The sequence below is a fragment of the Danio rerio genome, chromosome 6 (genome assembly GCF_052040795.2).
Source record: "Danio rerio strain M-AB ecotype USA chromosome 6, GRCz13ab, whole genome shotgun sequence".
In the NCBI taxonomy this organism is placed as follows: Eukaryota; Metazoa; Chordata; class Actinopteri; order Cypriniformes; family Danionidae; genus Danio; species Danio rerio.
The window spans coordinates 17,498,412-17,514,777 of NC_141026.1; the positions used below are offsets into that span (position 1 = coordinate 17,498,412).

At 35.2% G+C, this 16,366-nt stretch overlaps 1 protein-coding gene across 14 annotated transcripts in view; it reads right to left on the bottom strand.

The window, feature by feature from the left end:
* Positions 1 to 16,366, bottom strand: part of unc80 (unc-80 homolog (C. elegans)) — a 120,729-nt gene that overhangs the window by 34,738 nt on the left and 69,625 nt on the right. For all 14 annotated transcript variants that reach the window (XM_087256934.1, XM_087256935.1, XM_087256929.1 and 11 more), the window contains 11 exons: positions 15,328 to 15,459; positions 15,020 to 15,206; positions 10,379 to 10,507; positions 8,937 to 9,080; positions 8,739 to 8,839; positions 8,571 to 8,657; positions 5,807 to 5,990; positions 5,627 to 5,721; positions 2,924 to 3,013; positions 2,720 to 2,821; positions 1,919 to 2,099 (listed from right to left, as the gene is read on the bottom strand). In XM_087256934.1, the coding sequence (XP_087113060.1) occupies positions 1,919 to 2,099; positions 2,720 to 2,821; positions 2,924 to 3,013; positions 5,627 to 5,721; positions 5,807 to 5,990; positions 8,571 to 8,657; positions 8,739 to 8,839; positions 8,937 to 9,080; positions 10,379 to 10,507; positions 15,020 to 15,206; positions 15,328 to 15,459 (1,432 nt within the window). The remainder of the gene's footprint in view (positions 1 to 1,918; positions 2,100 to 2,719; positions 2,822 to 2,923; positions 3,014 to 5,626; positions 5,722 to 5,806; positions 5,991 to 8,570; positions 8,658 to 8,738; positions 8,840 to 8,936; positions 9,081 to 10,378; positions 10,508 to 15,019; positions 15,207 to 15,327; positions 15,460 to 16,366) is intronic.

A 16,366-nucleotide genomic window follows, 5' to 3' on the forward strand; every position in this document is an offset into this window, starting at 1 on the left:
CATTGGCTAAATTCACTGAGAAATGGATAAAATATTCATTTTCGAAATGAGGTGTACTCAATTATGCTGAGCACTGTATAATGTTATTATAATTAAAATTATATTTTATGTGATTTAAATTGTCTGAAAGAGATAAAAAAATTCTGTCATTATTTAATCACTTATTTCAAACACAAAGAAACTGATGAAGGTTAGAAACCACTTGAGGGGGAGTAAACAGTGAGTAAATTTTCATTTTTGGTGAACTGTCCCTTTAACTTAGAGTGTTAATAAAATGCATTTATAACAATTAAATTATTGATAGCCAAGTTAAATTATTTAATATTAAGTGTATTATTAAGTGAATTATGAAGTGACTAATCAAGATAAATGTGTACTTATCTCCATTTTCTGTTGCTTAATTAACAGCTGTGGCAACTTCAGAAGCTAATGCATGAATCCAATGCACTGATTACAGATGAAATGCAGTAATTTTGGCATACATAATCTATGAAAAAAAAAAAAAATAAATAAATATATATATATATATATATATATATATATATATATATATATATATATATATATGTGTGTGTGTGTGTGTGTGTGTGTGTATGTGTTTAGTTTGGAAATATTCAATTGTGTCATGTCAACAATCAACTGTTAGGTCTGTTACCAAGCAACCAACACCGTGCAAGCTGCTAATGAGTTAACCTAAATGGATAAACAAAACTTGCTGAAAAAAGACAAAACATAAGGAATTAGTAACTTGCACTATAATCAATAATGTTCTAACACTTTGTTAGACTATAATACTGATTGCAATTCCTGTGTTAACTGATTGCAAGGCAGACTGTAATCATTTATATGTGTTTAGTCATCAAAAAGCCATTGCTTTACAGTACAATATTAAGTGCTTACGTCTAGCTTTTGAGCAATTCTAAAGTTAAAACAGATGTCTTGTTGCCCAAAAGTTACAACTGTTTTGTCAAGTTAAGATTCAGTAATAACACCTTCCTAAATCTGCAGTTTAGATAAGATAACACACTTAAATGCTGTTCTGCAACAGCTTTTGTCCTGAATGTTGTCCTAACTGAAATTACCATGGGTATCAAACAGATGGGACAGGATTTTTATGTTCCAATCAGTCATGATCACCAGCGATCCAGCCTGTGCAGATGTTGCTAACGAACTACAAATCTACCAGCAGAAGAACTACAAGATCCAATCATGCACCACTCACACACCTGGCCTAGATCTTGTCTGATTGCAAATACTCACAGCTGAAGAGAGAGCACTCACACACACATCTGTGCTGAGTCTTGTTATACTGTTGGTGAACATTACAACACATTTTCCTTGCCTCGCGTGTTTTTGAACCTTGCTTTGTTTTGTTTGTTTTACCCTGTCTGCTGCCTGCCTTTTGACCATTCGCCTGTGTATTTGACTATGACTCTGGATTTGCCTGTTTTCCCCTATGTTGCCTGTTGCTTGCCTGACCATCTCTGTATAATAAAACCCTGCATTTGGATCTGCACCCTGTTGTCAGCATCACTTCACATTACACAATCTTTCTGTAATACATCCCAATAATTCTTGGTTGTGTGTACAGAAAACACCCCAAATACCAAATTAAGTTCTCTTTTGAGTGTTCTGGTGTGTGACTTACAATCATCTGCAACTTGTATGATGACGCAGATTATGATTAAAATTAATCAGTGTATCAGTGTGCAATTAATCAGTGTACACATGCATGGGCTAGTAGAAGTGACTGTGCAGCATGTGTCTTAGCTTGCTATTATACTGAATTAGAAACATTAGCCGCCTTTAATGCAGAATAATTAAAGGTGTGCTAAATTCACCTATTTTAAGGTACGGTCAAATTTAGAGCAGGCCTATTAGCATCTTCTTTTTTTAAGGAACATTTTTACTTGCTCACCGAGAGGCTCATTGAAGAGGGTGAACTCGGCATCAATGGCAGAGCGAGGAAATGATGGCAGTCGCAGAAGGTCTTCCTGAAGCATGGAGACGTGGGATTGTTTGTGCATGGCAGGCATCCGCTGTGTAAGTGAGATGATAAACAGAACTCGTCCGATCTCTTCCAACTTTCTGGAAAACACCTGGGAGAAAAAAAAAAGATATTTATACAGTTGAAATCAAAATTATTAGCCTTCTTGTGATTTTTTTAAAATTTATATTTCCAAAATTATATTTAACAGAGCAAGATTTGTTTCACAGTATTTCCTACAACACTTTTTCTTCTGGAGAAAGTCTAATTTGTTTTATTTCGGCTAGAATAAAAGCATTTTTTAAAAAAAAACATTTTAAGATCAATATTATTACCCTCCTTACACATTTTTTTTTTCAGTTGTTCACCAAACAAACCACTGTTACGCCTAATTAACCTAGTTAAGTCTTTAAATGTCACTTTAAGCTGAATAATAGCATGTTGAAAAATATCTAGTAAAATATTATATACTGTCATGATGGCAAAGATAAAATAAATCAGTTATTAGAAATAAGTTATTAAAACTATTATGTTTAGAAATGTGTTGAAATAAATCTCTTTGTTTATAGAGAGAATATGCAGAGAATATACAGGGGGGCTAATAATTTAGGAGGGTTAATAATTATGACTTCAACTGTATACATAATTGAATTAATTAGTAAATCCCTCTCATCTTACACAAATTGTCCATTATGTACGCCGAAGTGTAAAAATGGTTCAGATTAATCTCACCTGTTTCTGAATGAGCTCCTGGCCCTTCTCTGGAAGCATATGAACCAGGTTGAGCTGAGGAGACACTGATCTTCTGAAAGGGTAGATGTCTCTCACGTACGTCTGATGTAGAGTTGCACCAAACAGCCAACATACAAACAATCCAGTGTTTACTAAAGAAAATACACAGTTTGCATGTTTTGAATGTCTACCACCACAACCCACCTTGGCATAGTGGATTAGGTTCCAACGCTTATCCATCAGAAAATAGTTAGCAGATCGAGCTTCTGGTATATTGAAGAACTCTAAGCACTCCTGGTATAAAAATATAGCAAAATAATATGATTAATATGATAAAATTCAGTTAAAATAGAAATGTCAATTTACCACATTTCATATTATTATTCATTTATAGTGTTAATACACATTTTGAAGTATGAACATTTACATATTGTACCAATATTACACAGACAAAAACACCACCAAAAGCAGGTTTTGATAAGAAAGTCATATGAAGAACCAAACAGCTTTCTCGAAAGTAGAGAAACACATTTAAATATACTTCAGTGTCATTCACACTGCTATTAAACACCATTATGGTCGCCCATGACACTAAGTAAACATTATTTATTAAAACTAGATGCAAAACAAAAATGTACATAAATAATAGAAAGAACTAAAAAGGACTGAGTAATATTTAGTAATAACATCATTCGAACAACAACTAAAAGCTCAAAGACAACTAAAGACAACTAAAAAATGGAAAAGAACTGAGCAATATTCAATAATATAATTCAAACAACAACTAAAAACCCATTCTTCTTTCATCTGTGAACAAAACAAGGACCCTGTCTTCTCTCCCCCCAATTACACCACACAACAACCTCAAAACATGTGTGCCTCACACAGGTGATAGTGTCAGGATTCTGCCACTCAGGTCTTGTTAATTCTTGTTTTGGTGTCAGAGTCCAGACACTAGTCCTGTCATGTCTTGTGTGTTGTGCTCGACTCGAGTTTTGTCAGGCTGAGCACTGCTTTTCTGTTATTGTGTGTCTTTTTGTTTGAGCGCCGTCTCAGTCGCGTTCAGTCTGTTTCATTCTCAGCGTCTCAGTCTAGTTTAGGTTTTGGATGGCGCTGAGATGGAACATGCATGTTGCGTGTGTGAGCACCTGGTAAGGTGTTCATTTATCGTGTGCTCGTGTTTTGTGTTTGTTTATGTTGGTGTTGTATAAGATTGGTGTATACATTGTAGCTGCGTGCTTTGGTGTTGTTCTATAGTCTTTGAAATCACAGCAAATGGCTTGTGTTGTTTGTGTGTCATGGGCTCTTCCATCTATTGCCTAGTCCCACCCTCCTTGTTAACCCATCATTCAACCCAGGCTCATTCTGAAAATGTAGTCCTGTGGACGTTTCTGGAGACAGCAAAATACGTCCTGGGAGGTATGTTTTTTTGCAGTTTTTGCTTTTGCGAATCCGCGAGAGGCCACTGTGTGCGCTTTTTCGTATCTCAAACGTCTCTCCTGAGTGCCATTCGCCCACGCACTGTTCTCGCGTAAACCTACTAGAGGCCGCTGTCGACCAACTGAATGACTGTGAATGATTGACTGGGCGACCGGCCAATCGACTGACTCACCCTCCTCCTTCCCTAAACCCAACCAATTTTAAGGATTGACCTGTCCACTCGCTTACATCCCAAAACCCAACCGTCGGATTACAGAAGCCGTCCAGAAAAAGAAAAGCCCTCGTCTGATTTTTTATTACGTTTTTGGATTTTACCACATTCTCACCCTTTTATTCGCTCTTACGTTTTATTTTTTGGATTCTGATTTTGTCTTACCTGGTTTCTGGAACCACTCTTCCTCGGACTCGAACCCGGCTATCGTCGTCGTTGTGGTCAACTCCTCTCTGCATCTCAAGTCCGCCGACGTACACAACGAGCTAACTGGACAAATTTGTTGCGGCAAGAAAGCCCTTTACACAGAGGTAGGCGGTCAGCCGGCAAGAACCAAAAGGAACGGCGTCATACCGCCCCGTAGCGTTCCCTTAAAAAATTAAATGCAGCCATAGGTACCTCTGCCTACATAATTCGCAGTCTCCAGAAACGTCCGCAGTACTACGTTTTCAGAATGAGCCTGGGTTGCCATTATTAGTTTATGTTCACCTGTCTGTTTGTTAATTATTTCTGCTTATATTCTGCTCATGTGTGCTTTCCTGTGCCAGTTCGTCGTCGTATGTTGCCTTGTCCTGTTGTGTGGTCCAGTCCTGATCCCTGCCAGCCTGCCCAGTCTAGTTTGTTTATATGTTTTGTTAATAGTTTCCCCCCTCTGGGTAGTTAAAAACCCATTTTCCCGGCACTTGAGTCCTCGCTACTTTTCCCCACCCACGAACGTGACAGAGTGGGCTTAATAAACCACCTGTAGAAAACGCACCTTTCACATCTCTCTAATACTTTAACTGACACTTGCACATGTTTTTGCACTTTTACACCAGACAATTTCTTACAATCACTCTGTATCTCTATAAAAACATTTTGCATTTATAAAGTGTGACACAGGTGACTCACACAGGTGAGTGGGCTTGACAAACCACTTGTAGAAACACTCTTTTCTAAAAAAACAAAAAAAACAACAAAAAAAACACTCCCCCTTCCTTACTCTAGCACTTAGATCTCTGAACACTAACAGTTGCTTTGCATAATTAACACTTGTTGTGTGTATTGCCTCTACTTGTTGAATTGCTGAATGCCTTCTTAATTGTAAGTCGCTTTGGACAATAGCGTCTGCTAAATGACGAAATGTAAATGTAATACAAAAAAAGATAAACAAAAAAATTTAATAAAAAAAAAGATTTACATATATTCAGCATAATTGTTAAGGAAATATATGGTTAACCAGGCTAAAGAATTTTTAATGTTGTAATACCACTAACCTTCAGAAGAGCTTCAAACTGGGTGTCTTCATGCACTGGTAACTGTGTGGGAATGTCACACTCATTCTGTCCATGAACCACCAAGGTTTTGGTTCCTAAACACACAATTACAGGTACCGTTATGAACATAAACTGAACATTATAATAATTTTTAACGTAGAATATGCTGAAATTTGCAACCTGGCATAGATGCAGTGACCAGAAGTTTGACCTCACACTGTTCCTTCTTCATGGTCTGTTTAAGGTCTTTGAAAAAGAGACCTTCCACATAACCCACTACCTCCCACAGAAAGGTCAATGTGGCTGATATGGCATCCATGCCCCACTCACACGGAGTCCTTACGAAATACATGATTAAGCCCACCTTGTAGGATAAAATAAAAATGAAAAATGTCACATATTTAATATGATACGCTGGTAAGAAGAATAAAATCCAAATTGTTAAGACTGTGTGAACTGGAAGTTGCTGCATATTTTTATTAAAGTATGAAAATGTATTTTCAACTGAAATAGAATATTGAAAAGGCAGGTTTTATGTTTGTGCTCCTCCTCTCATCTTTTATTTGCACTAAACTACCAGTTAGAGGGGCATGGCTAGACATATTTTGTCCCAGCAGTCAAAGTGATGTCATCAGAGAAGAACGGGTATTAGAGCAGAAGTTTGATTAAAGATTACAGACTAACAGTTTTTTTCAGTGCATCAACTTTCACAAATTATTTGTTCACATTAAGAGTAACAATGTATCCTAGAAAATAAACACAGTAAATTTAGATTTCACAAAGACTTTAAAACATTGATTCCTGAATGGTTCGTTGTGGAATCTCCCTATTACCTAAAGTTTTCTGTAATGGAAAAACGGAGCTTTAAAATGGAAGCAAATAGGGAGGTCAGTGGAAAAGTTTGGAGAAACATTAAATACATTATTAAACATAACAGTTGAAGTCAGAATTATTAGCCCCCCTGAATTATTTGCCCTCCTGTTTATTTTTTCCCCCAATTTCTGTTTAACGGAGAGAAGATTTTTTTCAATGCATTTCTATACATAATAGTTTTAATAACTCATTTTTAATAACTGATTTATTTTATCTTTGCCACGATGACAGTAAACAATATTTTACTAGATATTTTTCAAGACACTTCTATAAAGCTTAAAGTGACATTTAAAGGCTTAACTAGGTTAATTAGGTTAACTAGGCAGTGTAGGGTGATTAGGCAAGTTATTGTATAACGATGGTTTGTTCTGTAGACTACTAAAAATATATAGCTTAAAGGGGCTTATAATTTTGACCTTAAAATGGTTTTTAAAAAATTAAAAACTGCTTTTATTTTAGCCGAAATAAAAGAAAAAATCTTTCTTCAGAAGAAAAATATGAGCGATTGCTCCATATTTTACATTCCTATACAGAGAGACTAGAGATCTGCGCGGTACTAAATTTTAAATTCTGCTCCCGCCCGCACCTGCCAGGTTTTAGCCCGAACCCGACCGCTCCCGCTTATATTAGGAATTTGTAGTCCCGCTGCTCGACCCGCCCCGTTTTCTGCCCGCCGCGCCCGATCCCGCTAAAGAGCGGGGGAGAACAAAACCGAAAATCACCCAGCTATACAGTCCAGACAGCCAAGCTGTCTGTATAAACACACACACACACACAGCACCAAGCAAACACAGACAAAGCTCTCTCTCTCTCATATGCACGCGCGCGCACTAACACACACACAAGCACCAAGCAGACACACAGGCGTTTGCTGTTATATCAACTCAAAGGGTTGTAATACCATGTATCAAGTACCAATGTAATACCAAAAGGTTTTATATAAAGTTATATAAATACTGAGTCGCGCCAGCTCCGGGCCGCAGCGCACATTACTCTTGGGCCGATTCCGGCACGGATGCGGCAGCGTCGGCTCGCTTACGGCCACCGCATCTTGCCCGATTGATTCGGGCCGGAATCGGGCAGTGAGTCCACAAGCATCCGGCTGAGTAGTAAGTCTCCGGCAGGCGAGAATCTAGCTGGAAGTGGCCCGAGTGTATTTTGCTATCTGGGAATGCTCTCTCTCTCTCTCTCTCTCTCTCATTCGCGCGCGTGCGCACTAACATACACACACACACAAGCACCAAGTACACACTCAGGCAAAGCTCTCTCTCTCATTCGCATAGCAATATCCGCGATATTGCTAGACAGTCTGCTCCCGTCCCAAATTAAACCCGTTACCGACCGCTCCCGCAATTTATACGGAAATGTATAAATTTCCGCGTCGCAGAAATCAGCGGGAATGCAGACCTCTAACAGAGACCTCACGTTTTCATAACTTCGCAGGTCAGAGCTCAGCAAATTTGAAATTTAGAACGAATCAACACGCAAAACTTCTTAAAAGAGTTTGCATTTCTGTTCTGTTTAATTCGTATGCATAGAAATGGAAGTCAGTATGGTGAAAAGTGCGGTTTGACAGTGGCTTAACACCTAAAATAATAAAAACACCTGCTTTAGACTACTGAACTGTGTTGTTATAGTATATTAGATACCATTGTTGATTTTTTTAATTTAAATAATAATTGTTAATACTTTATTTTATATATATATATATATATATATATATATATATATATATATATATATATATATATATATATATATATATATATATATATATATATATATATATATATATATATATATATATATTATTAAAATAAAATAAATGTATGTTTTTAATATACATATTTGTTGTAAGCTTTGTTTTATTGGAAGTGTAACAAAAATGTAAAGTAATGACAAGTTCTTCACACTCAGTTCCCATAGAAGGTTCACTGATAAAAATGATTTGATTAAAAATAATCAATAATGGTCATTTAAACACTCTAAAAACGATCATTTTTTATATAAACTGAATTATTTCTTTTAGATAATTTAATTTTTGAGCTGAAAAACCATGTTTATGTCTCACCAGATAGTTGAAAAGAATGTGTGAAGTCTGCGCAGGCAAATCCCCAATATTGAGCAGCAGTTTCCTCAGCATGTACATCAGCTCATCCTGAGAACAATCACGTCACGTTTCATTAAAAACAGCAGATGTTCATCTGTTCTGAAAGCATGACGATTTAGGTGATCTTACCTGTCTGTTACTGACTGTGAGTTTCTCCAGAAAGTGTCTAAGAACCAGTGCTGGATCTTCAATAAGGCAGTTCCATAACACCTGCTGAGCAACAGCACACACTGTGGGAACACAAAACAAAGCGTTCTAAGGGTTAAAAAGGCAACAGGTTAAAAATTTATAATATTGTTTGTCAAATGATGCTTCTTTGCTGTTCACCGGCAACTCCATCTTCCCGAACTTCTCCATCTTCCATCAGGTGCACTATGGGTAACACAGCAGCGCAGATGCATGGTGGGAAAACAGCCTGAGGTGGTTGCAGCATGTGATGGGTTGGTGTGAGTTCTGTCGTGTTCTCATCATCTTATAAGGTAAAACAAACCACATTTACAAAACAATTAATTCAATGAGCTTAAATGAATAAATGTTTTTATGTTACAGGCCAAACAAATATTTGCTCTTAATTAGAATAATATCACTGAACTAAGAATTGAAAAATGGATCAAAGAAATGGCAGTAAACATGTCAACGGAAAAGATCACATATATTGTCAAAAAACAAAACAAAATGTTTTTGAATATGTCTGAAGACTATTCATTTCTTAATCTATAATGTCAATGTTGGTAACCTGCAACAACAAACTCTGAGTGAGTAAGGTAATGTTATAATCTCCTTTGGTGTATATATATATGCATGCTATCCATTTCTTTTTTAACTATAACTACTTTATTATTATTTAATTTTATCTTTATTTATTCATTGTCCTATTTTAATGTTATTATTTTTTCTTTATTGTTTATTCTATTATTTTGATTGGGGATAGGGTAGAAGCTTTGGGATGTAAAATGTTTATTATATATATAATAAATTTTTTTACATATAATTGTACATATATACATGTAAAATGTTTATTATATATATAATAAAAATGTTACGTATAATTTTACATATATACATGTAAAATGTTTATTATATATATACACACGTACACACACAGTTAACATATAAATGTTATACATATACATATATACACACACACACACACACACACACACACACACACACACACACACACACACACACACACACACACACACACACACACACACACACACACACACACACACACAGTTGAAGTGAGAATTATTAGGCAGAATTATAATTATTATTATTAGCAAAATTGTAATTATTTATTTGATCTTTGCCATGATGGCAGTAAATAATATAGAATAATATACATAATATAAATAATCTAGTAATATTTTACTAGATATTTTTCAAGACACTTCTATACAGCAAAACGTGACATTTAAAGGCTAAACTATAAGGTTAACTATAGGCAGGTTAGGATAATTAGGTAAGTTATTGTATAACAATAGTTTGTTCTGTAGACTATAGAAAAAATATATAGCTTAAAGGGGCTAATAATTTCGTCCTTAACATGGTGTTCAAAAAATTTAAAACTGCTTTTATTTTAGCTGAAATAAAATAAATAACATCATTTAGAAAATATTAAAAAAATAAAATAAAAAATAAAGGGGGCCTAATAAGTCTGACTTGAGCTGATATAAATAAATGGGTTTTTTTTTTAGGATTCCTTGAGTTTGAGACATGAAAATGAACTAGTGAATGCAGCTGAATACATACAAGTGTGAATTTACCTTCAGCACTGACCACTGACCGCACTGACCACACAGAGCCCCTGCGGAAGGAGTAGTTTCTGTGTGAGTTACTGGAGGCACAGGATGGGCTGACAGAGAGACGACGCGATGTCAGGTTCACCACATCTTCTACTGACAGAGAAGACCACAACACATATTATGTTAGACCTGGAAAAGTTCATAGTTAAAAGCAACATAGCTACATAATTAAATCTTCCTTCTGTGCTTTTAAACCTTTATGAGCTTCTTTTTTTCTGCTGAACACAAAAGAAGATATTTTAAAGAAAGCTGGTCGCTGGTTCCCATCAACTTCTAAAGTAGGGAAAAATATTCCTATGAAAGTCATTGGGTACCAGCTATCAGCATTTTTCAAAATATCACATAATCTGCTTTCAGCTACTGTGCCCCTCGCTGCTGGAATCAGCTTCCAGAAATGATCAGATGTGCTCCAACATCAGGCACATTTAAATCGAGACTGAAAACACATCTGTTTAGCTGTGCCTTTACTGAATGAGCACTGTGCTGCGTCCGACAGATCTAATTATTATGTCTTTCTTTTCTTTTTCACTCTTTTATAACCTGTTTTGACACATTTTAATCTGTTTTAATTCATTTTTATTATTTGTTTTTATTTTCTTATACTTGTCTCCTTTATTCTTGTTTATTTAAAGCACTTTGAATTGCCACTGTGTATGAAATGTGCTATATAAATAAACTTGCCTTGCCTTGCCTTTTTGTGCCAGAAAGCAGCTCAAATACATTTGGAATTAGTAAAGGAGTATGAAGGTAGAATTGTAATTTTTGGGTGCCTTTTTTATACATACTTTTTTCATTTATCTTCACGTATCCCTTTATAATTTACTGAAGGGCCCTATTATGCTTTTGACACTATCATTGGCCTTTAGTCCATAGTGTTGCTATTTCAGCGCAACAGTATACCAGTGATCTTGAAAAGCCTACTCCAAATAAAATTATTCTCTATATCAGCAAGTTTCTAAAGTCCCTTAAAAAGGCCCAATACTTTTGTGTCTATGCTTCGCGTTTTCACATTTAGAGAACTGCATATTAAAAAGTTTACATCGAAAGGCTGAAGTTTTTGGCACAAGCTGTAAAGGCTTCACCCTCTTCTGGAAAAAGGGTTGGGGAGCTGCAACTCATTTACATTTAAAATGACACACAAATATAATTCGTTTTTGTATTTCAACCAAAAAGGGCCATTTCAATAGTAAAATAAAAGATTGTAAATCCTTATCAAATTAGATAATATTAATCATTAAACAAAGTTTACATTTAAAAAGAAAAAGTTCACCTTCCACTTGTTTTAAACCTGCATGACTTTCTTTCTTCTAGTAAGCACAAAAGTAGATATTTTGAAAAGTGTTTTTAAACAGTAGATGGCCACCAATGACCTTCATAGTAGGGAAAAAATATTATCAGTGGTGACCCTAAACTAGACTTAGAAGTCAATGGTGACCAATCATGGTCTGTATGTATGTAAACACATTTAAACTTACAGGAAGGTGCAGCATTCACACACAAGCTATCAATGCTGCTGATTCCAATATAACTTTTAATGACACCCCTTCAAAAAGTCTTATTTTGGAATATTACATTGTAATATGTTCACTTAACGAAATGAAATGGAACCTTGATAAATATTTCAGTTGCTCATTATTATAGCTGTAATTCTCATAGGATCACATTAGTGGTTTTTCAGCTAAATTTAGCAGACAAAAAGGTCCATTATTAATAGCATAGAGATGTATGAAGCACAGCTCACACAATAGTCACTTTCAAAGCAAGCTCTTACTGTTGGTCAGTGCAGTTAAAGGGAACTTTTGATTATACTTTGTTTAAAAAGGATAATTCACACAAAAATGAAAATGACCTCATCGTTTACTCCGCTTTCTTGTGGCTTTATACCTTTATGAGTTTCTTTCTTCTGTTGAACACAAAAGACGATATTCTGAATTTGAAGAATGCTGGATGCTGGTACACATTGACTTCCATAGTAGGAAAAAAATAATTTTGATGTCAATGGGTACGAGTTACTAACATTTTTCAAAATATCTTCTTTGGTGTTCAATGGAAATACAGAAACTCAAATAACTTTTGAACAAGTAAGGGTTGAGTTAATGATGACAGAACTTTTCATGTTCACAACTATCCTTTTAAGATGTCATTATTACAGTGTAACTATTTATTGAACTACTGATTAATATTAGCTATGCACTTTCTTCATAATGGTTAGAATTAGTGTTAAGTTTATAGTTAAATCGAATTAAGCATAATTTATGTAACCTGTAATAAGTACATCTGAAAATGAAGTATTACCAAACGTTTTTGCGCTCACAGGTTATACCTTGTACGGAATTACGTAAAAATGAATGGATTTTGCTTAGTGTTACACACAGTCGCAAACAAAATAGAGAAGAAAGAACATAAACAAGGGGAAACAACTAAACAGAAAACCAAATTAACAAGTTAATAAGAGCTTTAGTGAGAAAATTAAATATTAAAATTTCTGCAAAATGACAATAGCATTTCATCAAGTTTTAAAGAACAAGCTATGAAAGTACTTAACAGCGTGAAGTCCTTTCAAACATGCACTTTTGTTTGATGTGTGACAAATTTCATCTGAATCATGAAGACAGGGTGGGAAATAGAGTAGGTCCTCCCTTTTTTAAAAACAGCCAATAGAATTTGTTATTTTCGACTTTAAGCACATTAAATTATAAGCAAATGAGAAGTGTCTTAAAGAGAACCGAACATGACAGACACTAGAAAACATTTGATTGGTCAGAAAATTTGATGTAAAACTGAAGTATGAGGAGATGTAAAAAAAAATTTATCCATTTAGGTAAAAGTGACAAACTGCAAACTTTGGATGTTTATATCTTCTATGATTTATGCAAATTATGACACTGTTTTGGAACACACTAGCTTATAGATATTCTCAAAAATAACATAGTGATATGATACTAATAACTAAAAAACTTTGTTTTTACAAGGACTTTAACAATACTTTTTTTAGTCTAGTCACAATTAACATTTTTGTGTTTAAAAATGTTACTATGTTTTCATAGTAAGATGAACATTTTCATATGAAAAGATGCAAGAAATAAGATATATTAATAATAATAATAAGTATAATAATTATAATACATTTTATTTAAAGGTGCCTTTCTGGCAATTCAAGGACACCTTAAAATAAAACAAGACCAATAAATCAACACGAAAAATAATATAAAAATATACACAACAATAATGCAGGTACAATTAAATATTAAAAACTATCTTAAATAGGTGTGTTTTGAGTTTTAATTTGAATAATGTGAGGGAGTCAATGTTTCTGATGGCAGGTGGTAGTGAGGTCCAAAGCTGGGGAGCAGAGCGGCCATGGCCGATAGACGAGCAGAGGGAAGAAGATCTCAGGGTGCGAGAGGGAGCAGCAATGTGGATGAGGGCAGCCAAATATGGAGGGGCGAGATTGTGGATGGCTTTGAATGTTAACATCAAAATTTTAAAATCAATTTGAAAATAAACTGGTAACCAGTGAAGCTGCTGCAGGACAGGAGTGATGTGATGAGAAAAAGGGGTTCTGGTGATGATACGGGCAGCTGAGTTCTGGACCAACTGAAGCTTGCAGAGGGATTTTTGAGTGAGACCAAAGAGAAGAGAGTTGCAGTAATCTAAACAAGATGTGACAAGGCTTTGGACGAGAACAGCAGTGGCATGAGGGGTAAGAGAAGGGCGGAGACGGTTAATGTTATTATAACAGTCAGATTTTACAGTAAGTTTGTATTAGCTAATGTTTCTTAATGCATTCATTAACATGAACAAACAACGACCAATACATTTATTACAGTAATTATTGACCTTTTTTAATTTTAGTTAATGAAAATATAGTTGTTCTATACTCATTGGAGGCCACTACTAAATTTTTTTGATGATTTAACACCTCTGGAAGTGATTATTTAAGAAATCATTTTATGGTCAGAATTATATTTCAATCAAGCATTTTTTCTTTGGAACTGTCATGCCCTAAACTAGACGCATTGGTCCAATCCCAGCACAACTAAAACCATAATAACCAAGAAGTAGGTATCACATTATCGTTGATGTAACTAGCTAATGTATCTACTTTTTTATTATTTGTCTATTTATTTGAAATTATTAATATATTTATTTTAAATTGTACTATTATTATTTTTATTTTATTTAATTTTTTTCTATTACTTCGTCTTCTGTTCTATGTTTTAAAAGAAAAGTAACTATATGTTTGTATGGGTGCGATGGGTGGGGGGTTTTGGGGTTAAATGTTTACAAAAGTGTTCAAAAAGGGGGAAAAAAAAGCAGAAGTTGGACATTTTTATACAACAAATGTTATCCACTTGTGTTCAATAAATAAAGTTTATAAAAAAAGGAAATACAGTTGTTCATTGTTACTCCATGTTAATTCACAATGTTATAAATGTTAATAATGCATGAGTAAATGTTGAACTATGAATATTTAATGCTGTACATCCATTGTTCATTATTAGTTCATGTTAGTGAATACATTAATTAACATCAATTAATGAACCTAAAAGTAATGAGTGATTTAATTTTATGATATTGTGTAGTACAGAAATGTCAGACCCTCTTCCTCCTGCTCAGGTGGGGGGCTGCATGTGGGTTCATAGCAGGCCTCCTGAGCGATAGGGATAGCTGTGATGATGCTGGCCTCGCGTCCGAGTCTCCTCTTCTCTTCCTCCTGCTGCATGTTCTTCAGGATGTGCTCTGCTCGTTGATGAGAGCGGGACACTGCACGTGCCGAGAAGGATTTCTGAATTGCACAGAGAGGATAGAAAGAACTGAATGAGTGATAACTAGGGAAGCATCTGCAAAAATTGACAGATTTTCTTTATAGCAGGATGCGTTTGGTGTGATGGTCCACCAAATCGTACCGACTGATCTTCAGTGATTGCATCTGGAACAGTGCCTGCATTAACAGGAACCCATGGAGGGTCAAATATGGGCACACATGGCATTCCCAGAATAGGAGAGGGCAGGGTGAAGTTAATGCTTGGTGGTGGAATCTATGAAACAATATGCACAGAGAGAAAAAATTATAAATAAATAAAAATTAATTGCTATTACGCTTTGAAAAACTGCTGTTCCATGCAATTCCTTCATGTTGTCCTAACACAAATCAATTAAGTTAACTGAACTGTTTTTAAAAATTTAAGTGCACTGAACATAAAACAGTAAGGTTGTCCCATATAAACTCAATAATTCTGTTGATTCAGCTCATTTTAAATAAATAGTTTAAACAAACAGAAAAACATTTTGGGGCTCTATTTTGACGGTCCATGCGCAGAGCGCAAAACGCAGGGCGCAAATGCTTTCAGGGCGTGTCAGAACGCATTTTTGCTAATTTAAGGATGGGAAAATCCGCTTTGCGCCGTGGCGCACGGTCTAAAAGGGTTGAGTTTATTTTCTTAATGAGTTATAGGTGTGTTGTGAGAATAAACCAATCAGAGTCTCATCTTCCATTCCCTTTAAGAGACAGCTGCGTCGCGCCATAAGCGCATTCGCTATTTACATGACGTAAAGTAAGTCTAAGTGGAAAAACTGAGCATTTCACTAGCAAACAGTTAACAGTTTTTTAACAGAAAACTGTTAAACAGAGCATCTACCGCTCAAGAATGAGAGATAATCGATCTACTTTCACTTTCGCTCTCGTGGATAGGGAAACCTTTACGCACAGACATCAATTAGTCTATAAATAATTACTTGCGTTTGTTAAGCGCAAATATTCGTCTCAAAACTATTTCTAAATTCAGTTCTAATTTCCAGCAAACGAATAAATGAACAATAATAACGAAGTGTGTTAGAAAACCTGAGTTATATCCTAATACACATGCTGTGCCCCATATGGTCTAAAACCTGCAGGTGGGCAAATCTAAGCTTGTTTTTAATAAAACAAATATAAATATGGATATA